The sequence below is a fragment of the Ambystoma mexicanum genome, chromosome 6p (genome assembly GCF_040938575.1).
Source record: "Ambystoma mexicanum isolate Mex_15411 chromosome 6p, UKY_AmexF1_1, whole genome shotgun sequence".
Lineage (NCBI taxonomy): Eukaryota > Metazoa > Chordata > Amphibia > Caudata > Ambystomatidae > Ambystoma > Ambystoma mexicanum.
The window spans coordinates 1,208,250,463-1,208,276,482 of record NC_090935.1 but is presented as its reverse complement, the minus strand read 5'-3'; the positions used below and the strand labels follow the sequence as shown (position 1 = coordinate 1,208,276,482).

At 48.4% G+C, this 26,020-nt stretch overlaps 1 protein-coding gene across 6 annotated transcripts in view; it reads left to right on the top strand.

Moving 5' to 3' along the window:
• The window catches only part of NTRK2 (neurotrophic receptor tyrosine kinase 2), a 663,657-nt gene that overhangs the window by 86,043 nt on the left and 551,594 nt on the right, over positions 1 to 26,020 (top strand). For all 6 annotated transcript variants that reach the window (XM_069625860.1, XM_069625859.1, XM_069625858.1 and 3 more), the window contains 2 exons: positions 5,760 to 5,828; positions 25,818 to 25,975. In XM_069625860.1, the coding sequence (XP_069481961.1) occupies positions 5,760 to 5,828; positions 25,818 to 25,975 (227 nt within the window). The remainder of the gene's footprint in view (positions 1 to 5,759; positions 5,829 to 25,817; positions 25,976 to 26,020) is intronic.

Sequence of the window (26,020 nt, the reverse complement as noted above, 5' to 3'; positions counted from 1 at the left end):
ATGACACAGGAAGGAGCAAGGTAGTGTAGCAGGTAAGATAGCAAGCAAGTTAAGTGCTTACCTCAGAGGTTTCCGCGGATTTGAATCTCGGTAGAGCCGACCCTGCCTCAATCCTTCCTGTACACCAATACATCAAGTAATGATAACCCAATGTTAAGGCTCTTACAGGAAGAGAGGATCAGGCATGTAGCGATGCATGCCATTTTTATGCTATTGGCATTTGTACCGAGCACTGTTGCAATTTGTATAGACCCCGGACGTTCAGGCAGATTTGAAAAAAGGGGGGTGGCTAGGTTAGTGGGGAGAGAGGGAAACTGCAAAGTAGCTTTACTGCTGAGCTCTGATTGCAGATCGGCTTCTGCGTGTTCCGTGTCGAGAGTACAGAGGCATTTTTGCCCAGAGGTGATCCTTGTATGTCTGCGGTGTTAGGATGCACCGTCCGAGGTCAAGAAGGTTAGTGCTGGAAGTTTAGTGGAGGGCCTGGTGGGCAACTTGGAGCATCCATCCGGTGTGACCATGGTGATGTCTCAGTAGTGATGCCCTTCAGGTAAGGTTGCTTTGAGAAGGTGCCGTGGAATGGGCTGGTGGACAGGTTGCAGCGGCAGAGAGTGGGGGAACTCTGGGCGGAGCGGAAACATAGGGAGCCTGCAGCACTCGGTACTGAGTAGACAGTGCTTGAAAGTAGTTTCCAGGGAGAGTTCAGAGTAAGGATTCCACCACACTGGGAAGAGTCCCACTGGGGTCCTTAGGGATCAGTTCAGCAAGCTTCCATATGCAGTAGCAGGTCACGTGAATTGCACTGGGCAGCGCCGAGGAAAACATGTTGGGGCACTAATTGCATTGGGCACTAGGGGGCAAATGTGTTGTTTCTGGACTTTTGCACAACAATCATGGGCTTGGTATTCAAAATATCAATATATCTGGAAGTTGACACGAGTTGTGCATGGACATTCCAGCTTAAATGCTCTAAATAGGTACCAGAAAACACAGCGTGAGCTGCACAGTGAAAAGGCAAGGGAAGTGTAAGATGAACAGTACAGTACATGTATGCATTTAAGTCAAGGGCGAGCTCGCGGCCCTTATTGCATTTGTAAGATCCTATTCAGGGCTAACGGGCCAACCTTGCTAAGGGCCTAAGACCGTGGATTTACCCGGGATGCCTTCCTTTTGGAACAGGCAGTCCTTGATAGTGGTTTCCCATGAGTAAGTGGGGGATGAGGTGGATGGAGTTGAAGGTGGATAGCAAGCAAGTTAAGTGCTCACCTCAGAGGTTTATTAATGGGTTGGGCTACACTAAGCATTATAAGGATCAGATGGTGAAGATCGTATGGATGGGGAGATGGTGGCGGTAGTTGGAGATAATAATAAAATCAGGATGTTATACATCACTTCATGCCAGATTCCTCCCCCTTCCCAGAGCTGTACTAATGGCTATCGCCATTACCGAGTTTAATGGCACATCATTAAGCAGCCTTGCACCGATGAACCCCCGGTGCTCGCACTTTCCGAGCGCAGGCTAACCCTAGAGCTAGCCGCCTCACACGGCTGAGGTAGAGAGGAGCGCGACAAGGGACTGATATGAAAACATGGCACAGGAATCCAATAGGACTGGGTTATGCTTGAAGAGCCATCCTGGCTGGCAGGTGGCGGTGAGGGTAGATGCGGGGATAGAGGTGATGGGGATAAGGAATTTGCTAAGAGGTCCAACCTATTAGAGGAGCCCTTATCATAGGCAACACCAAGCGCCATGTGTCAAGATGACAAGCAATGACATCACGCATGTCCTACATCCATATACACTTATGAACCAATCGGGAAATGAATGGTCACAGACGGAGATGTTCTTGAAAACCGACTGGTAGTAAATCATCTTCTTCTAAGCCAGTGGATCAGATGATGACTTTGGTCTTGCTAACTCAAAACCCTCCCACTAGTTGTAGAAAATAGTTGCTTAAAAAGTGGCCTTCCGGGGTCTTGATGGTTCAGTTCAGAGTGCCTGCCACTCGTTGTACTGCTATGAGCCCTGGATTGTGTACATGCACACTCGCCCACTGATCTTGGTCCCTGTACTGGAGGTTGAATGACTGATCCGTGAAGCAGAAGGATAGATTGCAATGAGGGTGCAGCCGCTGTTCTGTGGGCATTGCTGTAGGGGCCTCTTTCAGCGGGTATTCTGTGTGTGGTATCTGCAACCCCTGAGTGACACTCAACGGGCAACCAAAGTCCACAGTAAGCAACAGCGAGTGTGTCTAAGAGTACTTTGCCAGTCATCCAACCAACAGCTGTACTCACAGAATGACACAAGGAGTGTGTAAATCAGGATGTCCCTTTGCCCAGAGATCTCCTAGTCTGTCTACCCTACAGCCTACAATAAGCTGCCTACATTGCTGCTGCATATATGGTCATTCAATGCACTGGCCCTGCTCCCTCTGGGAAAGGGCTTGTTTGCACAGTTTTGCATAGGCAGCTGCCTGCAAATAATACACCTGAACATGCGTACGGGGGCATTGATGAAGACGAAGGGCTGAGGTGACCGCCAATATGCTACCAAGCCCCAAGCTACTGAAGACACAATGTATATATTTTATTATGAAGAGTTTGTATTTTATTGTGAATTAGAAGACATTCGTTTTATGTTGTGAAAAGCCGTAAAATTCGGCTAAAATACAATACATACAATAAAGTTTTGTTATTTTCAAATGGCGAAATCAATTTCAGATGGATGCCCAGATGTGTTGCGTTAGGCTGATCGTATGCCCCGGAAAACCTTATATGTAATTTAGCCCAGTGTGTAACATGAGTTGGAGAGCACATCCTCATTCTCACAAAGTCCCTGTGTCAATAAACCTCAATTTTAGTGTCAGTCTAAACAGTGCTGGTCATTGGGCCGGCTCTCGGCGGATCCGAGATCCGGCACCAGATGTGAAGCCGGATCTCGGGATCTGGCTAGAGTCAGCCGCCCTAGCCCATGAACTGCATTGGAAATTTTTTTAAAAAATGCGCCCGCGACGGCAGCATTGCCTTTTACCGTGGCTTTGGCACTGGTGTGTAATGAATGCACAATGCTCGCTACATGTACAACTGATTCCTTTCAGTTTTACATGTAGCGAGCATTGTACATGTAGCGAGCATTGTGCATTACACACCAGTGCCAAAGTCGCGGTAAAAGGCAAACTGCCATCGCGGGCGCATTATTATTATTTTTTAAGTATTCCTAAGATTCCAGCGTTGCTGGATGTCCACTACGAGCCCGGTCCCCTCTAGACCATGCTCGTGGGGCACCGCCCCCTTGTGTTGTGGGATCCCCCACCACATTTTTTCCATTGCCACCACTGAGTCTAAGTCAATGGTGGACTGGCCATTGAAGTAACACCCCCTACTAGTCTAACAAGTGGGGCCCCTAGGCCAGGATTGTGATGCACATGGCATGTGGCGGTGAAGCCACAGCCCAGACTACTCCTTAGAGGACAAAGGGGAAGCAGCGATTCTATTGGCTGTCGGGGGAGGCAAGCGGGCAGTGAGCTTTCTAGAAGGCCCTGCTGAGAGGCAGGCAGCACTGCAAAGGCTAGGGCTTCCCCTCTGCAGCCAGGTGCTGGTATCAGTGTTGGCAGGCCTGGTGGGAAGAACGCACCCCTTGCGCTAGCCGAATCTCTGGTGACTAGCGTCTCCCCCTGTGCGGATGGGGGGTGGGGGGGCAGGGACTACCCTGCCCCCTCAGCTTCAGGTAGTAGCTACAAAGTGAAAGGAGGCAGATGTTTACATCTTGTGCGGCCATTATTCACCTGGAGTGTGGATTGCACTGTACAGGACTGAGTCAGAGGGTGCGAGGACCAGAGCCAAATGCTCTGCATAGAAGGGGAACGACATGGCTTGCGCTTATGAGGCGATGAGGAGCTACTTTTGTGCTGATGATAAAGGAGACCTCTGTTGACCTAACAGTGGCATGCCATAGAGGCTGGTCGGATTCATGACACCACCCCCGTTTCCCTCAACAGTGTTTCTATCATGAGAATTGAGTACTTTTAAAAATGGGAGAGAGTACAGCTCTTTCAAAACGTTTATTTAAGTCCCATATACATTTCGGCTAGTGTTCCTTGACAAGTGCATTGCCCGCTATTTTTCTGATGCAAGTTTTCAGAAACCTGATGAGGTAAAATGCACCTGTATGGACCTTAATCGTGTTTTAACATCCTTTCTCATTTGACATCTTTATTTCACAAAACCGCTGAGGAATGCCCCACTTCGCTAAATAATGTACTTGAATGTTTCAGGGAGAAGCCCCAAAACTCCCCCTTAGTAGATTGCGGAGCCTATAATGTTTCTTTTGTTAATCTCCATCATCTGTTAATTTAAGAGAGGTCTCTAATTTTCAGAGCTGGCATTTAAGTGCCATTTATAAATTACATTACAAGAAAGGGACTGCATGCAGCATTGCCATGCAAAGTGACTTCTCCAAGAGCTGCTATAGGGGCGGTGTGACGCCTTCTCTTCTCGGAAGCAGTGCAGTAGCTTTGCTGAAAATGTTGGGGGGACATGACAGCTAAAGGAAAGGGGCCCCTGACCAAAGGAGGGGGACAAAATGGCGTGGGGGTTAACACCCTTGCCCGGCTCCTGAAATTACACCCATGCTCGGAAACCTGACCTGCGAACTTTTTTATCTATGCAATGGGTGCTCTCATAGAGGCTACACTGGTGGCGGCCATCTTGTGTCGCGCACGCCCGGATCATGAAGGTCCTCCAGAAATCTGATGTCCCTTTATCGAGGGTTCCCCTTCTGAATGTTGGTCATGCAGCTCCAGCTCAGCATCTTGGCTTCTCGAAGCAAGGCACCCTATTACTATTTTGACAGCTCTAAGCCCTGCATTAACATTTCCATCTGGTCGGGCATGGGGGGGGGGGGGGATTGTGCACTTAATCAGTATGCACAGGAGTCCAGCACCTTGACAACCTTTGGGGTCTAGGTGTGGTATAGACATATCATTAGCCTATCATTAATGAATGATGTACACGCTACCAGTGAGCAGGATGCCTAGTTCTAGTGGCCTGACTCAAATGCCCACTTTGGCGCCCAGTGGACAGTGTGCATGTCGGTGTTTCAGCTTCACGTTATTCATTGGAGATGTCTTATATGAAGAGACGCAGAGCGCAGGGATGCACTCGGATGTGGTCGCTGCTTCTGCACTTGAAATCTTGTACTGGTGGCTTCCAGGCCATTAAGCTTTCTGAAACATCCGCACTGTTGTTGCTTTGCGCCAAAGCGTGGTTACAGGGGAGTTGTTCAGCAGAGTGGTACAGATATGTGTGGAGCCAGTGCATGTTTGGGGTAATTGAATTAAGGCTGCGTCACTGGCATCCCTCTGTTTGAATGTGTGCCTCTGGGTTGGAGTCAGGCCAGGCTGGAGACGGCGGCAGTGTTCTTTTCGCTCTGGAGTGTCGGCCTCCCATCGGCCGTGAATCAGCACGCTCACTGCGCGTATCAAACATGCGCAGGCCTCACATCACGCTTCTAAAAACACGTACGCAGCTCGTGCTGCTGTCTAATCCCAGAGTACAGTCTAGTGCGGATGCGAGTTGTTATATGTGTCTGAATTACCTATAACAAAGCCCTCGAGTCTCTTCTGTTGACTTGTCTGTGGCGCTAAGGCTGGGGGCCGCCTGTTGAAGGATGAATGTTAAAGAATGTGCCCGCATGCTTATGGCTCTGAAACCTGAACAGTTACGTTGCAGTGTAATCTCATCTCCGGTCTGTTGCCTTTCAGTAATTTCTCCAGGAACAAGCTGTCAAGTTTATCCAAGAAGACGTTCCGTCACCTCAACCTAACCCACCTGTAAGTATTCAGATTTCACTCAATGTTCTGAATGATGTTTGCGAGGAGGGGCACGGAAGGGGAAATGGGGTTTTCAGTGGTAGGCAGGAGCTCTTTTGGGCTTTCAAGTGGTTGGCTCTTGCATGGGAACTGGAGCATGCCCCATTTATAATCGCTCTGGTCAACATTGATCTTTCCCATGTGATACCTGCAAACGGCAGCAGGCGCGTGGGGTGGGCGCGCGGGTAAATACTGCATTGAAGATGACAAAAAGGTCTTGAAATGGTTTGCAAATGCTTTTGAAAATCTCACCCGTATGCACATGTGGAGAAACGTAGATTGTGGTGGATCTCCTTGAGTGCCACCATACTGAAGGAATGTTGAGCGATCTAGTGGATTTCCAGTCATTCCCCCAGTATATTTCCTATGAAAAATATCTGACTGCACAGTTGAATCCTTGATCTCATCCTCTGGTACAAAGGTTTGTCATTCACCACCCACATTATTATTTTTTTTTTTACATTTATAAAGCGCTCACACAGCCCGCAGGCATCGAGGCGCTGTTACAGTAATCTTAGTTGCGTATCTTTTTTTTGTCTTAGTTACGTATTTATAACACGCTTAAACACCCAGAGGTTTCTAAGCACAGACCAGGGGATCGAACCTGTTGTTGCTTCGTGTCGTCGTGCTTCTAAGACGCGCACACTGCCACTGAGCTATCCTCCCGGGACATTGCTCTTTGTCTCCATCGGTTAAAACCCAGGATCTGGCCTGTCCGTCCAACTGAAGACACATCCATTCTCCTGTCTCGCTCTACTCAGCAAGGCTCTGAAGGCCTAGACACCTCATTGTCCAGTTAACACCCCATCCTAGCGTCAGCCCCATCAACCTACACCCCTTGAAGTGAAATCATGGAGCATTTGTTGGACCATCTGCCCGCACTGCAGCCTTGTTCCTTCTTCCAGGACCATCCACTGCAGTCAAGCTCCTGTTCCCCCACTCCATCATGCAATATGAGTGGCCGTACTGCATCCTTGTTCCTTCTTCCAGGACGATCCAGTGCAGTCAAGCTCCTGTTTCCCCACTCCATCATGCAATATGAGTGCCCGTACTGCAGCCTTGTTCCTTCTTCCAGGACCATCCACTGCATTCAAGCTCCTGTTCCCCCACTCCCTCATGCCATACAGTGCCCGTACTGCAGCCTTGTTCCTTCTTCCAGGACCGTCCACTGCAGTCAAGCTCCTGTTCCCCCACTCCATCATGCAATACGAGTGCCCGTACTGCAGCCTTGTTCCTTCTTCCAGGACCGTCCACTGCAGTCAAGCTCCTGTTCCCCCACTCCATTACACAATACGATTGCCAATACCGCAGCCTTGTTCCTTTTTACAGGACCGTCCGCTGCAGTCAAGCTACTGTTCCCCATCTCCATCGTGCAATACGATTTCCCGTACTGCAGCCTTGTTCCTTCTTCCATGACTGTCCACTGCAGTCAAGCTCCTGTTCCCCCACTCCATCATGCAATACGAGTGCCCGTACTGCAGCCTTGTTCCTTCTTCCAGGACCGTCCACTGCAGTCAAGCTCCTGTTCCCCCACTCCATTACACAATACGATTGCCCATACCGCAGCCTTGTTCCTTCTTCGAGGACCGTCCGCTGCAGTCAAGCTCCTGTTCCCCATCTCCATCGTGCAATACGATTTCCCGTACTGCAGCCTTGTTCCTTCTTCCATGACTGTCCACTGCAGTCAAGCTCCTGTTCCCCCACTCCATCCTTGTTCCTTCTTCCAGGACCGTCCACTGCAGTCAAGCTCCTGTTCCCCCACTCCATTACACAATACGATTGCCCATACCGCAGCCTTGTTCCTTCTTCCAGGACCGTCCGCTGCAGTCAAGCTCCTATTCCCCATCTCCATCGTGCAATACGATTTCCCGTACTGCAGCCTCTTTCCGCTGCAGTCAAGCTCCTGTTCCCCCGCTCCATCATGCAATATGAGTGCCCGTACTGCAGCCTTGTTCCTTCTTCCAGGACCATCCACTGCAGGCAAGCTCCTGTTCCCCCACTCCATCATGCCATACAGTGCCCGTACTGCAGCCTTGTTCCTTCTTCCAGGACCGTCCACTGCAGTGAAGCTCCTGTTCCCCCACTCCATTACACAATACAATTGCCCATACCGCAGTCTTGTTCCTTCTTCCAGGACCGTCCGCTGCAGTCAAGCTCCTATTCCCCATCTCCATCGTGCAATACGATTTCCCGTACTGCAGCCTCTCTCCGCTGCAGTTAAGCTCCTGTTCCCCCATCCATCATGCAATAAGATTGCCCGTACTGCAGCCTTCTTCCTTCTTCCAGGACCGTCCGCTGCAGTCAAGCTCCTGTCCCCCCACTCCATCATGCAATACGATTGCCTGTACTGCAGCCTTGTTCCTTCTTCCAGGACCGTCCGCTGCAGTCAAGCTCCTATTCCCCATCTCCATCGTGCAATACGATTTCCCGTACTGCAGCCTCTTTCCGCTGCAGTCAAGCTCCTGTTCCCCCGCTCCATCATGCAATATGAGTGCCCGTACTGCAGCCTTGTTCCTTCTTCCAGGACCATCCACTGCAGGCAAGCTCCTGTTCCCCCACTCCATCATGCCATACAGTGCCCGTACTGCAGCCTTGTTCCTTCTTCCAGGACCGTCCACTGCAGTGAAGCTCCTGTTCCCCCACTCCATTACACAATACAATTGCCCATACCGCAGTCTTGTTCCTTCTTCCAGGACCGTCCGCTGCAGTCAAGCTCCTATTCCCCATCTCCATCGTGCAATACGATTTCCCGTACTGCAGCCTCTCTCCGCTGCAGTTAAGCTCCTGTTCCCCCATCCATCATGCAATAAGATTGCCCGTACTGCAGCCTTCTTCCTTCTTCCAGGACCGTCCGCTGCAGTCAAGCTCCTGTCCCCCCACTCCATCATGCAATACGATTGCCTGTACTGCAGCCTTGTTCCTTCTTCCAGGACTGTCTGCTGCAGTCAAGCTCCTGTTCCCCCACTCCATCAAGCAATACGATTGCCCATACTGCAGCATTGTCCCTTCTTCCAGGACCGTCCGATGCGGTGAAGCTCCTATTCCCCCACTCCATCATGCAATACGATTGCCCGCACTGCAGCCATGTTCCTTCTTCCTGGACCGTCCGCTGCAATCAAGCTCCTGTTCCCCCACTCCATCATGCAATACGATGGCCCGTACTGCAGCCTTGTTCCTTCTTCCAGGACCATCCGCTGCAGTCAAGCTCCTGTTCCCCCACTCCATCATGCAATACGATTGGCTGTACTGCAGCCTTGTTCCTTCTTCCAGGACCGTCCGCTGCAGTCAAGCTCCTGTTCCCCCACTCCATCATGCAATACGATTGCCCGTACTGCAGCCTTGTTCCTTCTTCCATGACTGTCCGCTGCAATCAAGCTCCTGTTCCCCCGCTCCATCATGCAATATGAGTGCCCGTACTGCAGCCTTGTTCCTTCTTCCAGGACCATCCACTGCAGTCAAGCTCCTGTTCCCCCACTCCATCATGCCATACAGTGCCCGTACTGCAGCCTTGTTCCTTCTTCCAGGACCGTCCACTGCAGTCAAGCTCCTGTTCCCCCACTCCATTACACAATATGATTGCCCATACCGCAGCCTTGTTCCTTCTTCCAGGACCATCCGCTGCAGTCAAGCTCCTATTCCCCATCTCCATCGTGCAATACGATTTCCCGTACTGCAGCCTCTCTCCGCTGCAGTTAAGCTCCTGTTCCCCCATCCATCATGCAATACGATTGCCCATACTGCAGCCTTTTTCCATCTTCCAGACTGTCCACTGCAGTCAAGCTCCTGTCCCCCCACTCTATCATGCAATACGATTGCCTGTACTGCAGCCTTGTTCCTTCTTCCAGGACTGTCTGCTGCAGTCAAGCTCCTGTTCCCCCACTCCATGAAGCAATACGATTGCCCATACTGCAGCCTTGTTCCTTCTTCCATGACTGTCCGCTGCAATCAAGCTCCTGTTCTCCCATTCCATCATGCAATACGATTGCCCGTACTGCAGCCTCTATCCGCTGCAGTCAAGCTCCTGTTCCCCCACTCCATCCAGCAATACGATTGCCCGTACTGCAGCCTTGTTCCTTCTTCCAGGACCGTCCGCTGCAGTCAAGCTCCTGTCCCCCCACTCCATCATGCAATACGATTGCCTGTACTGCAGCCTTGTTCCTTCTTCCAGGACCGTCCGCTGCAGTCAAGCTCCTGTTCCCCCACTCCATCATGCAATACGATTGCCCGTACTGCAGCCTTGTTCCTTCTTCCATGACTGTCCGCTGCAATCAAGCTCCTGTTCCCCCGCTCCATCATGCAATATGAGTGCCCGTACTGCAGCCTTGTTCCTTCTTCCAGGACCATCCACTGCAGTCAAGCTCCTGTTCCCCCACTCCATCATGCCATACAGTGCCCGTACTGCAGCCTTGTTCCTTCTTCCAGGACCGTCCACTGCAGTCAAGCTCCTGTTCCCCCACTCCATTACACAATATGATTGCCCATACCGCAGCCTTGTTCCTTCTTCCAGGACCGTCCGCTGCAGTCAAGCTCCTATTCCCCATCTCCATCGTGCAATACGATTTCCCGTACTGCAGCCTCTCTCCGCTGCAGTTAAGCTCCTGTTCCCCCATCCATCATGCAATACGATTGCCCGTACTGCAGCCTTTTTCCTTCTTCCAGACTGTCCACTGCAGTCAAGCTCCTGTCCCCCCACTCCATCATGCAATACGATTTAATGTGCAGTTGGGCTAGACAGACAGTGGCCAAGAGAACCACTTCCTGCATAGTCCCACCATTTTTTTTATAAACCACACTAGTACTCAATACACAGTGTGCCCGTTATAATGTATTTCTGATTTGTTCATGAATTCCTCCTTTTTTGTTTCACATTACATGTACCATTTTTGTGTTGTTATGTTTTTTTGTTTTATGCCATGCACTAATGTGTAAAAAACACTGAATACATGTATATATATTTTTTGATACGTACCTGAGTGCAGAAGGTCCTTCATCTCCTCAGTATAATGTATACAGGAGGGAATGCCACCTCCAGGCAATCTCCCTCCCCCATGGTTACAGGTTTTACACGTACATGTGTTTATGTTCTCTTTTCGCCTACATATCCTGCTTGTTTAGAATATGTCATTTACATGTTGGGAGCCCACTCTTGTAAACCCCAACTCCATCATTGACACCCCATTTCCTCTGTCCTGTCATCAGTGAACTCCAACATGCTCTAGTGACAGAAGAGAAGACACCCGCATTACACATCCGCACTGCAGCAGTGATTGTGCCGTCCTTTGGAGCAGCTGGGCCCTCGATCAGTTCATGGGATCAGGTGGGTTGAGCATCAGGACTGCTGACGGCACTTTGCTACTCACATGGGGATATTGACATGGCTGCCTCACATAGGGATATTGACATGGCTTCCTGACATAGGGATATTGACATGGCTGCCTCACATAGGGATATTGACATGGCTTCCTGACATAGGGATATTGACTTGGCTGCCTCACATAGGGATATTGACATGGCTTCCTGACATAGGGATATTGACATGGCTGCCTCACATAGGGATATTGGCATGGCTGCCTGACATAAGGGTATTGACATGGCTGCAAGAAGATTATGTTAGAGGCTGAAGTGGAAACTATTGTTTTGGTTTTGAAGGCGTACCTGGAACCAGCTTTGTGGCTATCGGGGGCAGTTTCGCGTGTCACTTGGAAGCGATTTCATGGCTCATGTGGGCAATGCCATGCTTATGACTGAGATTGTGTATGGCCGTGGTGCCCAGTAGCCCTACTCAAATGATTCACGGGGACACCTGCGTGGGCACGAGGTCAGGAATATTGCTACGGGGAATGTGCGTCCTGAGGTATCAGCGCTATTATTGCACACATGGGGAGGGGGCTCATAGCCCAAAATGTTCTCATCTTGCAGCGCTGAGAGGGCACTGAAGGCTCTCATGGTAAAAATGACGTAATTTGCTCATGTGGCCATGTTAGGACAAATGCTATTGTCACACTAATTTACTAGGTTAAAAGTGCTTTAAAGGTACATAATGCTTGCCCTCGTTTCCGCAAATATTTGTGTGCCGAGAACTAAATCTACTTTTGTAGATGGCCTTTGCCATTGTTTTTCTAAAATCATTCCCCTTTTTAAAAAGCACGTGCCTGAAGTGTTTTAAAAATGCACACGATAGGGACATTTTGCTAATTATCTCTTGAGGGCCTTCGCCCAGTCGTTCCAAATGTAAATGATGTCCCTTTAATGCAAACGTTGCGCTTAATGCCATATAAGCAGCTGCACGCGTCTGCCCTCTCTCATCAATCAAGCGCTCCTCGGCGTTTGCTTGAGTTGTTGCTCAGAGAGGTTGGAAGGGGTGGAATCATTTTGCTCAGCAACTGACTTCCGCCTTCAGGCCAAGTGTGACTGGGTCTATAGCGCCCTGACGCCTGAGGGCTTGCGTGTGCTTTACAAGTGAAATAAATACATTCTGCTCAGTGGTCCCAGCTACTGCTGGTTATTTTCATTTTAGATTTGCCTTCGCTTTTGGGCCTTTTTTTGTAGAGGGCAAATATTGGTACCTTGCTTATGGATCACCTTTCCCCACACAGGAGAATAGCATCATTGTAAGGCATTGTCACCCACCTCACGACTAATTACAAGTTGTAAGTAGATGTGAGATGGGTGGCAATATCTTTCACGGAGGGTAGTGGGTGCCTGACTGCCATGGGGGCAATGGATGAACCACAATTGACTGAAGTTGAATGGAGACAAGACGGAGGCGTTGGTGGTGGGCTCTCCCCGTGATCCTTCACTGTTGGTGACTTCCTTCTGGCCTATTTCTCTTGGCCCTCTCCCAATTCCGGTGGCCAAGGTGAAGCACCTGGGTGTGATTGTCTCCGCTTCACTCTCTATGGAGACACAGGTTGCTGCAGTGTGCCAGGCAGGCCATTTTCACCTTAAAATACTAAAGAAGGTGCTTCCACTTAGCCCTTCCTACTTACGCACCCCTGTCGTTGCAGCTCTGGTACTTAGTCGTTTAGACAACGGCAACGCACTATATTTGGCTCAGCCTAAAGCTCTAGTTCAGCGGCTTCAGAGCTTACAGAATCTGGCTGCTAGGGTGGCTACTGGTTCCCCTTATGGGGCCCACATTTCACTAGTGCTCCGGTCCTTACATTGGTTGCCAGTTATTCAGCGCATTGTTTTTAAATCCCTTTGCTTGGTACACCATGCTTTGCATGATCAAGGGGCCGAATATCTTGGCAAAAAGTTTACCTGATACCTGCCTACGCGGCTATTACTGTATGCCGCCGCGGGATTACTTGTTGTTCCTACTTTCCGTCGCTCCTGTATTGGAGGACAAGCTTTTTCAGTTGCCTCAGCCCGGATAAGCAATGATCTTCCGCTTACTTTGAAAAATTGCTCAAGCCATTTTCTCTTTAGGAAAGCACTAAAAACGTATCTGTTCCAGTAATTCTGACATAGCTGTTCCTTTTTCTTTTGCCTTTTTCTTTCCTCCAGTGCTATGATAGCTTGCGGGTGACTGAGCGCTTAACAAATTCCAATAACATAACTGTGGAGTCGCAGTGGTGGTATCTTTAGTGCAATCCCACTGGGGCATTATAACCCTTTGCTTTGTCACTGCTTCCTATATGGTGAGGAAGATTTCAACCATTCTGAGACATTGCAGTTTTTTCTTTGATCCTTGAATATGATTGCAGGCTTTGACTGAAAACATATATGTGTGTGTGTGTGCATAACCTCCTGATTTTGCCTTTGCAGTAACACAAATAGTCAGGCAAGTATATTATTTAATCTATATTTAAGCCTGTTAGCCAACACCCTTTGCTTATAGACCTGCTTTAAAATCCTCATTGTGGTTTGGCCACAGCAGTGGTGGATGCTTTTTAAAGTTGTTGGATGGAAATATTTTCCCCAAATTGGCTTGAGCGGGCACGTGAAGCGAGCAAAACAGAACTAACTCACAGGAGTTTCATGGCGGTTCTGCCCCTGCTGGTGAATCTTTGAAAATAATGGGTTGCAATAGGGCATTTTACAGCATAACAATATGAAATATCAGGGGAAGGACATATTATTGCCAATCAGTTGTGAAGAGGGACTTATGGAATGTAGCAAATCATTCTTCTGACTAGACAACCCCAAAGGCAAGAGGATCAAGATGAGTAAAGAAGCATTCTTCCCTTTTGCTCCAGAACACTTGAGGTCTTTCCCTTGTAAGCTAGACATTGGTTCCCAACCTGTTAGCCTTGCGGAAAAACATCCAACAACGCCTTCTTAAATCTCATCTCAACAGAGAATCCCGGTCAGAAAAGTCAGCTCACCTTCGTGCCCTTTCTGCTCTTTCTCCTGCTTGCTCCCATCCATGACCGATCAGATTTTATCTGGAAGCAACCTCTTACACAGATGTTAACATTTCTTAGTTGTCGAAGGAGGATAGCTGAGGGGCAACGTGCTAGTCTGGAAAGCAAAATGGCGTGGAGCAACGCAGGTTTGATTCCCCGGGCCTGCGCTTAGAAACCTGTGGGTATTAAGTGCCTTATAAATAACAAATTGCAAGGGATGCATAATGATTTTGCTTGTTTCGCTCTTCATCTCATCTCTATGCGATTGGCCATTGCCGCGCTACCCCTGATGCTGAGTTTGAACTCCATGCACCCCACCAATAAAATCCTAATGACTAAATGCCTCACCAATGATATTACAAGGCATTCTGATATTTAAACAAATCTGGTCCATCAAAGTTAATTCAGAACTGCGCGCTGCTTTGCGCTTTCCCTCATCGCGCGGACTGATATATCCAACAAGTCGTTGGCTCTTGGCATCACCGTCATTAGAGATAAGAAGCCCATCCATTGCTCATCTTCTTTCGGTTCTAATTCCTCCGTCTCTCTTATTCTCTCATCGCACTTATCCATTATTAGCGGAATGGCTCTTTGATTGCACGAATGCTCGCCCGTGGGTAGTCGTTCCTTAAACTTTAATTGCTTTAGCCTAATGGAATGTCATAAGAAGTCGCGCAGACAAAAAACGAGCGGATTATTCTTTGGCTCCCTTCCAGAGCTGCTGATGTAGTTTCATAATTTTAGCTCTTCGGACATCTGGAGGAGCGCAAAATAATTACCCAATTCACCGGAACATATACAATTAATTATGAGAGGATGTTGCTTGTGGGATTTCAGCTCCAGAATGGTATCTCCCAAGATAAGCAAACTTCAATTAAGCAAAAGGAACACTGTTGTACGGTCTGTCCAAAACAGAAGGGCCAGTGTCACTGTTTCTGACTGGAATCTAGGCCGGCGAATCAGGTGTCGGACAAAAGACAGGGCGATTGTAGGTCTGTTTGTCGCCCACCTGATTTCGGAGTCATGGAATATATAGTTGTTTATTGAGTCCACTCAAAGAAACCATACTCCCAAAAAGATGCATTGGGTATGTCATTTACGGATGAGGAAACTTCACCCGAATTGCAAAAGAAATCAGAAGGCAAATTAGTCACATTTCCCTCAAGCTTTGTTAACCGGTGCTATGCTTCCCCAAACGTTATTTATTTATTTATTTATTTATTTATGCCCTGGGAATTTTGATTCCATTTGCAATTCTCTTTCCTTTTCTGGATTGGTGGCATTTCACTCATGCATGGTGCATTATGTCGTACTGTGCCCAGAGAAGTAAAGTCAGAACAATGGGAAGATAACATGTTGGCAGATTTCAGGAATCGGTGCTGTCTCATCTTTGCCCATCAGAATGTGCTGTTGTAGTTCAGCTATTAACCATACTGATGGCAGTCTAGCAAAAAGCGTTGTAAGGCCACAGACACAGCAATGGTAATTTAACCGGCAAAAAATATAGGGTATCTGCCTTTTAAAACATGAGTGCTAATTCTTTGTTATGACTATTGATCAGGAAGATTTAAGAAGATGCAACATTGTTTTCGCTGCATGACCATGGACTAGGACATATGCTGCAATGCATGGCACTGCAGAATGGAGAAAAGTATTCTGATCATGTGGCGGATTCACAAAGACGCGCCCTGCCGCGAAGGCGCACATGGCCGGAGCATCTCAGATTTGCTCCTGCTGCCTTATACCTAATTCACAACGCCTCAAACGAGAGCAAATACAGAGCTGCCTGGGCCCAAGTACCTGTCACCCTGCAGAAGAGCCATCATGCCTACCTGCCTGGGCTGTTGCTCTCCCGGCTCCAGGGTCCCCACAGGTGTCAGCTCTCATTCCTTTTACTCAGTGCTATCTAAAACATTTTGAATGCTGAGCCCTCCTACCCCGAGTAAAAATGTTGTTTATGGTCGCCTGAAATGCCTGAACCACTTATATTTTTCGTAATCCCTTTTACAGACCCTCGGCGGCCCCTCTGAACATCCTCTTGGCCGGTTTACAGGGGCCAGCCCCATTGCAAGGCGTGTAGCTAGTACACACCATCAGCATTCCATGGACTCTTGCTCTGGATCCCAACGAAGGCATGAGCACTCTTTAGGACCTTCCTCCATAGGTTCCAGTGCCTGATTACATGTGCACAAGTATTGCCTGAGGACATCCTGTCCTCTGCGATACCCAACTTGCTGACGGAGTCCAAATTATGTTGTCCACTGAGCAGGCTGCTGATTTCTGTGTGCTATCTACGCTGCATTGCACATTGCACTTAGAGATTTGCCCTTAACGTCATTCATTCATTCTGTCCAATCACCAGAGCCGGATCCTTTCTTTTTACTTGGATGCATTGCATATAGGCAACCGAGGTGGAAACTCAAGTGGGACTCAGCCTTCCATCAGCCACCAGGGCCAAAAAGAGGATTCTGGAAGTGGTCAAGACGAAGGGGAGTCTGGAGTAAAGCGAACAGAAATATCCTCATCTTGCAAAATGAAAAAGAGACAATGAGAACATGAGGATGCGAGAGAAAACAGCTGGCAAATCAGAGGATCACAAAAACAAATCTTAATACCTCTTTGAGGTACCCAAAAAAGAGAACCAGCTTAAATCAGTACCTGTGGGCAGCCATCAGAACTTAGGTGGACACGAATGCCTGTTTGAAGATTGCAAGGGTACACATGTGTGATGGGACCTACAAGAGTGGACTGGCCCGCTAGATTAGGCATCTATGGACAGTGTTGCTCGTATGCTTTAGGATTTGGTAACTTTGGGCTCGCTCTATGGAGCCCTGGATTCCAGATCCATGGTGCCCATCTTAGGTAAGTATGTTGTTTGAATGAATGGGACAACACAAGGCATCCTGTTCATTCAAACAAAATGCATTACTCTCAGCACGCCTGGGTTCTCAGATTCAAAACCAGGGGTGATATTAGCAATAATACCCAATAAAGTGGCAATGATGCCGGGGTCTGTTGTTACCACCAGGGCTGTTACCACTTGATCTGGCCCATCGGATCGGGTATTATTGCTATAGTATAAGCGGTATCGAGTGATTTTAATGGACAAATTACAGAGAATTAAAAAAACATTTATTCAAAACAAAATATATATATATGGGGGTGGGGTAAGGGGTTAAAACGGGTGGGGAGGGAGTTGGGGTAGGGTTAAAAGCATAGGGAAACAGGGGGCTTGGAGAGGGCCCAAATAAAATAAAAGATATAATGTCGATGTGTTTTCATTATATTTGTTTCGTTATAAAATACCTCTCTGAAAACGTTTTTAGTGACATAACATGGAACCAGTATAAGCCCATGGAGTACGCTATCTCAGCCAATCAGAACATTCAGAGTGCAGTCTATACCTGCATTGTATTGACTGCATTCTGAATATTCTGCCTTCAGGTATTTTCCAGGTATGTTTTCGTTTAATAAAACACTCCTTCTCTTAGAGGATCTTTGTTCCCGCTGTAACACCCGATTTACCACACCAAACAAAACGCTAAAACATGTGAAAAGGTTTCACTTTCTTATAGAGAAACTGCTTCTTTTCACATTACACCTAATGCATAAACATGTTAAACGTTTCCAGTTCAACCAATTTTGTAATTGAAATGATAAACTTATGAAGACACCCTTTTTATTAAAATATTACAAAATGAAAATGCTTAATTTACTAACAGGGTTTGCATATTTATTTTACACATTATTACACTGTTTCTGATTTACAACCACAAACCCGAAACCTATATTGCTATTACCTGTATGTGCTAATTCACGAATCGACCTTCGGAGGGGTCACTATCAGTTGGGATAAGACCCCTCCCTCGGTCTATAAGGCTATAATAAAAAGGAATTGAACATGTGTAATGCCATCTATGAAAATGTCACTTAAAACCAATTTAAAACTAAACTTGCAACATTTCTTGTTAATGTGTCCTTTCTACGCTGTGTTGAGCAATAGCAGAATTTGCTCCCGGCTACGGGCAGATGGAATTCAAACTGTAATTGAAGCAATGACATTTTTGCCAGCTGACTTTCACACAGGGATAATCAAAATGGTGGTTGCCTTTTTAGTTGCAGCTTGGAAGATTAGGGCGTAGGTTGCACCTGATCTCGAGATAGCAAAAGAAATATGTTTTTCTGAAGTGTTCTTTGTCTTATAAGGTTTTGGTGATAGGTGGCTCGGCAGGCTTCAAGGATACTTTGCTGACTTATAACCTCTCCTACCAGTTCTTAAACCTTTATTTGTTTTATGAAGTAGTATATTGTCCCTTTATCTGTTCTATTATGTGCTTTTTAAATGTTTGTATGCTATATGTCTTTTTTGTATGCTGTGATGAAAGGCTCATGGAGCTGAAAGTAAAAAAAAAATCAATGTATCAAAAGTAAGATTTCTTATCAGTCTATGAAGTGAGGGACTCCTCTCTCTCACCATCCGCTACAGTGGGTGATGGCTATCTCGTAACTCCTGAGGTGAGAGTCCTGCATTTCTTACCAGTCTATGAAGTGAGGGACTCCTCTCTCTCACCATCCGCTACAGTGGGTGATGGCTATCTCGTAACTCCTGAGGTGAGAGTCCTGCATTTCTTACCAGTCTATGAAGTGAGGGACTCCTCTCTCTCACCATCCGCTACAGTGGGTGATGGCTATCTCGTAACTCCTGAGGTGAGAGTCCTGCATTTCTTACCAGTCTATGAAGTGAGGGACTTCTCTCTCTCACCATCCGCTACAGTGGGTGATGGCTATCTCGTAACTCCTGAGGTGAGAGTCCTGCATTTCTTACCAGTCTATGAAGTGAGGGACTTCTCTCTCTCACCATCCGCTACAGTGGGTGATGGCTATCTCGTAACTCCTGAGGTGAGAGTCCTGCATTTCTTACCAGTCTATGAAGTGAGGGACTCCTCTCTCTCACCATCCGCTACAGTGGGTGATGGCTATCTCGTAACTCCTGAGGTGAGAGTCCTGCATTTCTTACCAGTCTATGAAGTGAGGGACTTCTCTCTCTCACCATCCGCTACAGTGGGTGATGGCTATCTCGTAACTCCTGAGGTGAGAGTCCTGCATTTCTTACCAGTCTATGAAGTGAGGGACTCCTCTCTCTCACCATCCGCTACAGTGGGTGATGGCTATCTCGTAACTCCTGAGGTGAGAGTCCTGCATTTCTTACCAGTCTATGAAGTGAGGGACTTCTCTCTCTCACCATCCGCTACAGTGGGTGATGGCTATCTCGTAACTCCTGAGGTGAGAGTCCTGCATTTCTTACCAGTCTATGAAGTGAGGGACTTCTCTCTCTCACCATCCGCTACAGTGGGTGATGGCTATCTCGTAACTCCTGAGGTGAGAGTCCTGCATTTCTTACCAGTCTATGAAGTGAGGGACTCCTCTCTCTCACCATCCGCTACAGTGGGTGATGGCTATCTCGTAACTCCTGAGGTGAGAGTCCTGCATTTCTTACCAGTCTATGAAGTGAGGGACTTCTCTCTCTCACCATCCGCTACAGTGGGTGATGGCTATCTCGTAACTCCTGAGGTGAGAGTCCTGCATTTCTTACCAGTCTATGAAGTGAGGGACTTCTCTCTCTCACCATCCGCTACAGTGGGTGATGGCTATCTCGTAACTCCTGAGGTGAGAGTCCTGCATTTCTTACCAGTCTATGAAGTGAGGGACTTCTCTCTCTCACCATCCGCTACAGTGGGTGATGGCTATCTCGTAACTCCTGAGGTGAGAGTCCTGCATTTCTTAGCAGTCTATGAAGTGAGGGACTTCTCTCTCTCACCATCCGCTACAGTGGGTGATGGCTATCTCGTAACTCCTGAGGTGAGAGTCCTGCATTTCTTACCAGTCTATGAAGTGAGGGACTTCTCTCTCTCACCATCCGCTACAGTGGGTGATGGCTGTCTCGTAACTCCTGAGGTGAGAGTCCTGCATTTCTTACCAGTCTATGAAGTGAGGGACTCCTCTCTCTCACCATCCGCTACAGTGGGTGATGGCTATCTCGTAACTCCTGAGGTGAGAGTCCTGCATTTCTTACCAGTCTATGAAGTGAGGGACTTCTCTCTCTCACCATCCGCTACAGTGGGTGATGGCTATCTCGTAACTCCTGAGGTGAGAGTCCTGCATTTCTTAGCAGTCTATGAAGTGAGGGACTTCTCTCTCTCACCATCCGCTACAGTGGGTGATGGCTATCTCGTAACTCCTGAGGTGAGAGTCCTGCATTTCTTACCAGTCTATGAAGTGAGGGACTTCTCTCTCTCACCATCCGCTACAGTGGGTGATGGCTATCTCGTAACTCCTGAGGTGAGAGTCCTGCATTTCTTACCAGTCTATGAAGTGAGGGACTCCTCTCTCTCACCATCCGCTACAGTGGGTGATGGCTATCTCGTAACTCCTGAGGTGAGAGTCCTGCATTTCTTACCAGTCTATGAAGTGAGGGACTTCTCTCTCTCACCATCCGCTACAGTGGGTGATGGCTATCTCGTAACTCCTGAGGTGAGAGTCCTGCATTTCTTACCAGTCTATGAAGTGAGGGACTTCTCTCTCTCACCATCCGCTACAGTGGGTGATGGCTATCTCGTAACTCCTGAGGTGAGAGTCCTGCATTTCTTAGCAGTCTATGAAGTGAGGGACTTCTCTCTCTCACCATCCGCTACAGTGGGTGATGGCTATCTCGTAACTCCTGAGGTGAGAGTCCTGCATTTCTTAGCAGTCTATGAAGTGAGGGACTTCTCTCTCTCACCATCCGCTACAGTGGGTGATGGCTATCTCGTAACTCCTGAGGTGAGAGTCCTGCATTTCTTACCAGTCTATGAAGTGAGGGACTTCTCTCTCTCACCATCCGCTACAGTGGGTGATGGCTATCTCGTAACCCCTGAGGTGAGAGTCCTGCATTTCTTACCAGTCTATGAAGTGAGGGACTTCTCTCTCTCACCATCCGCTACAGTGGGTGATGGCTATCTCGTAACTCCTGAGGTGAGAGTCCTGCATTTCTTAGCAGTCTATGAAGTGAGGGACTTCTCTCTCTCACCATCCGCTACAGTGGGTGATGGCTATCTCGTAACTCCTGAGGTGAGAGTCCTGCATTTCTTACCAGTCTATGAAGTGAGGGACTTCTCTCTCTCACCATCCGCTACAGTGGGTGATGGCTATCTCGTAACTCCTGAGGTGAGAGTCCTGCATTTCTTACCAGTCTATGAAGTGAGGGACTTCTCTCTCTCACCATCCGCTACAGTGGGTGATGGCTATCTCGTAACTCCTGAGGTGAGAGTCCTGCATTTCTTACCAGTCTATGAAGTGAGGGACTCCTCTCTCTCACCATCCGCTACAGTGGGTGATGGTTATCTCGTAACTCCTGAGGTGAGAGTCCTGCATTTCTTAGCAGTCTATGAAGTGAGGGACTTCTCTCTCTCACCATCCGCTACAGTGGGTGATGGCTATCTCGTAACTCCTGAGGTGAGAGTCCTGCATTTCTTACCAGTCTATGAAGTGAGGGACTTCTCTCTCTCACCATCCGCTACAGTGGGTGATGGCTATCTCGTAACTCCTGAGGTGAGAGTCCTGCATTTCTTACCAGTCTATGAAGTGAGGGACTTCTCGCTCTCACCATCCGCTACAGTGGGTGATGGCTATCTCGTAACTCCTGAGGTGAGAGTCCTGCATTTCTTAGCAGTCAATGAAGTGAGGGACTTCTCTCTCTCACCATCCGCTACAGTGGGTGATGGCTATCTCGTAACTCCTGAGGTGAGAGTCCTGCATTTCTTACCAGTCTATGAAGTGAGGGACTTCTCTCTCTCACCATCCGCTACAGTGGGTGATGGCTATCTCGTAACTCCTGAGGTGAGAGTCCTGCATTTCTTACCAGTCTATGAAGTGAGGGACTTCTCTCTCTCACCATCCGCTACAGTGGGTGATGGCTATCTCGTAACTCCTGAGGTGAGAGTCCTGCATTTCTTAGCAGTCTATGAAGTGAGGGACTTCTCTCTCTCACCATCCGCTACAGTGGGTGATGGCTATCTCGTAACTCCTGAGGTGAGAGTCCTGCATTTCTTACCAGTCTATGAAGTGAGGGACTTCTCTCTCTCACCATCCGCTACAGTGGGTGATGGCTGTCTCGTAACTCCTGAGGTGAGAGTCCTGCATTTCTTACCAGTCTATGAAGTGAGGGACTCCTCTCTCTCACCATCCGCTACAGTGGGTGATGGCTATCTCGTAACTCCTGAGGTGAGAGTCCTGCATTTCTTACCAGTCTATGAAGTGAGGGACTTCTCTCTCTCACCATCCGCTACAGTGGGTGATGGCTATCTCGTAACTCCTGAGGTGAGAGTCCTGCATTTCTTAGCAGTCTATGAAGTGAGGGACTTCTCTCTCTCACCATCCGCTACAGTGGGTGATGGCTATCTCGTAACTCCTGAGGTGAGAGTCCTGCATTTCTTACCAGTCTATGAAGTGAGGGACTTCTCTCTCTCACCATCCGCTACAGTGGGTGATGGCTATCTCGTAACTCCTGAGGTGAGAGTCCTGCATTTCTTACCAGTCTATGAAGTGAGGGACTCCTCTCTCTCACCATCCGCTACAGTGGGTGATGGCTATCTCGTAACTCCTGAGGTGAGAGTCCTGCATTTCTTACCAGTCTATGAAGTGAGGGACTTCTCTCTCTCACCATCCGCTACAGTGGGTGATGGCTATCTCGTAACTCCTGAGGTGAGAGTCCTGCATTTCTTACCAGTCTATGAAGTGAGGGACTTCTCTCTCTCACCATCCGCTACAGTGGGTGATGGCTATCTCGTAACTCCTGAGGTGAGAGTCCTGCATTTCTTAGCAGTCTATGAAGTGAGGGACTTCTCTCTCTCACCATCCGCTACAGTGGGTGATGGCTATCTCGTAACTCCTGAGGTGAGAGTCCTGCATTTCTTACCAGTCTATGAAGTGAGGGACTTCTCTCTCTCACCATCCGCTACAGTGGGTGATGGCTATCTCGTAACTCCTGAGGTGAGAGTCCTGCATTTCTTACCAGTCTATGAAGTGAGGGACTTCTCTCTCTCACCATCCGCTACAGTGGGTGATGGCTATCTCGTAACCCCTGAGGTGAGAGTCCTGCATTTCTTACCAGTCTATGAAGTGAGGGACTTCTCTCTCTCACCATCCGCTACAGTGGGTGATGGCTATCTCGTAACTCCTGAGGTGAGAGTCCTGCATTTCTTAGCAGTCTATGAAGTGAGGGACTTCTCTCTCTCACCATCCGCTACAGTGGGTGATGGCTATCTCGTAACTCCTGAGGTGAGAGTCCTGCATTTCTTACCAGTCTATGAAGTGAGGGACTTCTCTCTCTCACCATCCGCTACAGTGGGTGATGGCTATCTCGTAACTCCTGAGGTGAGAGTCCTGCATTTCTTACCAGTCTATGAAGTGAGGGACTTCTCTCTCTCACCATCCGCTACAGTGGGTGATGGCTATCTCGTAACTCCTGAGGTGAGAGTCCTGCATTTCTTACCAGTCTATGAAGTGAGGGACTCCTCTCTCTCACCATCCGCTACAGTGGGTGATGGCTATCTCGTAACTCCTGAGGTGAGAGTCCTGCATTTCTTAGCAGTCTATGAAGTGAGGGACTTCTCTCTCTCACCATCCGCTACAGTGGGTGATGGCTATCTCGTAACTCCTGAGGTGAGAGTCCTGCATTTCTTACCAGTCTATGAAGTGAGGGACTTCTCTCTCTCACCATCCGCTACAGTGGGTGATGGCTATCTCGTAACTCCTGAGGTGAGAGTCCTGCATTTCTTACCAGTCTATGAAGTGAGGGACTTCTCGCTCTCACCATCCGCTACAGTGGGTGATGGCTATCTCGTAACTCCTGAGGTGAGAGTCCTGCATTTCTTAGCAGTCAATGAAGTGAGGGACTTCTCTCTCTCACCATCCGCTACAGTGGGTGATGGCTATCTCGTAACTCCTGAGGTGAGAGTCCTGCATTTCTTACCAGTCTATGAAGTGAGGGACTTCTCTCTCTCACCATCCGCTACAGTGGGTGATGGCTATCTCGTAACTCCTGAGGTGAGAGTCTTGCATTTCTTACCAGTCTATGAAGTGAGGAACTTCTCTCTCTCACCATCCGCTACAGTGGGTGATGGCTATGTCGTAACTCCTGATGTGAGAGTCCTGCATTTCTTACCAGTCTATGAAGTGAGGGACTTCTCTCTCTCACCATCCGCTACAGTGGGTGATGGCTATCTCATAACTCCTGATGTGAGAGTCTTGCATTTCTTACCAGTCTATGAAGTGAGGGACTCCTCTCTCTCACCATCCGCTACAGTGGGTGATGGCTATCTCGTAACTCCTGAGGTGAGAGTCCTGCATTTCTTACCAGTCTATGAAGTGAGGGACTTCTCGCTCTCACCATCCGCTACAGTGGTTGATGGCTATCTCGTAACTCCTGAGGTGAGAGTCCTGCATTTCTTACCAGTCTATGAAGTGAGGCACTTCTCTCTCTCACCATCCGCTACAGTGGGTGATGGCTATCTCGTAACTCCTGAGGTGAGAGTCCTGCATTTCTTACCAGTCTATGAAGTGAGGGACTCCTCTCTCTCACCATCCGCTACAGTGGGTGATGGCTATCTCGTAACTCCTGAGGTGAGAGTCCTGCATTTCTTAGCAGTCTATGAAGTGAGGGACTTCTCTCTCTCACCATCCGCTACAGTGGGTGATGGCTATCTCGTAACTCCTGAGGTGAGAGTCCTGCATTTCTTACCAGTCTATGAAGTGAGGGACTTCTCTCTCTCACCATCCGCTACAGTGGGTGATGGCTATCTCGTAACTCCTGAGGTGAGAGTCCTGCATTTCTTACCAGTCTATGAAGTGAGGGACTTCTCGCTCTCACCATCCGCTACAGTGGGTGATGGCTATCTCTTAACTCCTGAGGTGAGAGTCCTGCATTTCTTAGCAGTCTATGAAGTGAGGGACTTCTCTCTCTCACCATCCGCTACAGTGGGTGATGGCTATCTCGTAACTCCTGAGGTGAGAGTCCTGCATTTCTTACCAGTCTATGAAGTGAGGGACTTCTCTCTCTCACCATCCGCTACAGTGGGTGATGGCTATCTCGTAACTCCTGAGGTGAGAGTCTTGCATTTCTTACCAGTCTATGAAGTGAGGAACTTCTCTCTCTCACCATCCGCTACAGTGGGTGATGGCTATCTCGTAACTCCTGATGTGAGAGTCCTGCATTTCTTACCAGTCTATGAAGTGAGGGACTTCTCTCTCTCACCATCCGCTACAGTGGGTGATGGCTATCTCATAACTCCTGATGTGAGAGTCTTGCATTTCTTACCAGTCTATGAAGTGAGGGACTCCTCTCTCTCACCATCCGCTACAGTGGGTGATGGCTATCTCGTAACTCCTGAGGTGAGAGTCCTGCATTTCTTACCAGTCTATGAAGTGAGGGACTTCTCGCTCTCACCATCCGCTACAGTGGGTGATGGCTATCTCGTAACTCCTGATGTGAGAGTCCTGCATATTTTTGTACCACTGTTACTAGTTTAACTTTGCTGTTAATGTTGCCCCAATTCTGTTGCAGGATCTTAGCCGACAACCCCTTCCAGTGCTCCTGCGACATCATGTGGATCAAAATTTTCCAGCAGACCAATTTTCTGAACTCCGAAGCGCAGGATTTGTACTGCTACGATGACAGTAGGAGGAAGGTCCCGCTCTCGGATATGGAGATCCCAAACTGCAGTGAGTAGAAAGATCTGAGTGCTCCACTTTTATTTCAAAGAAAGT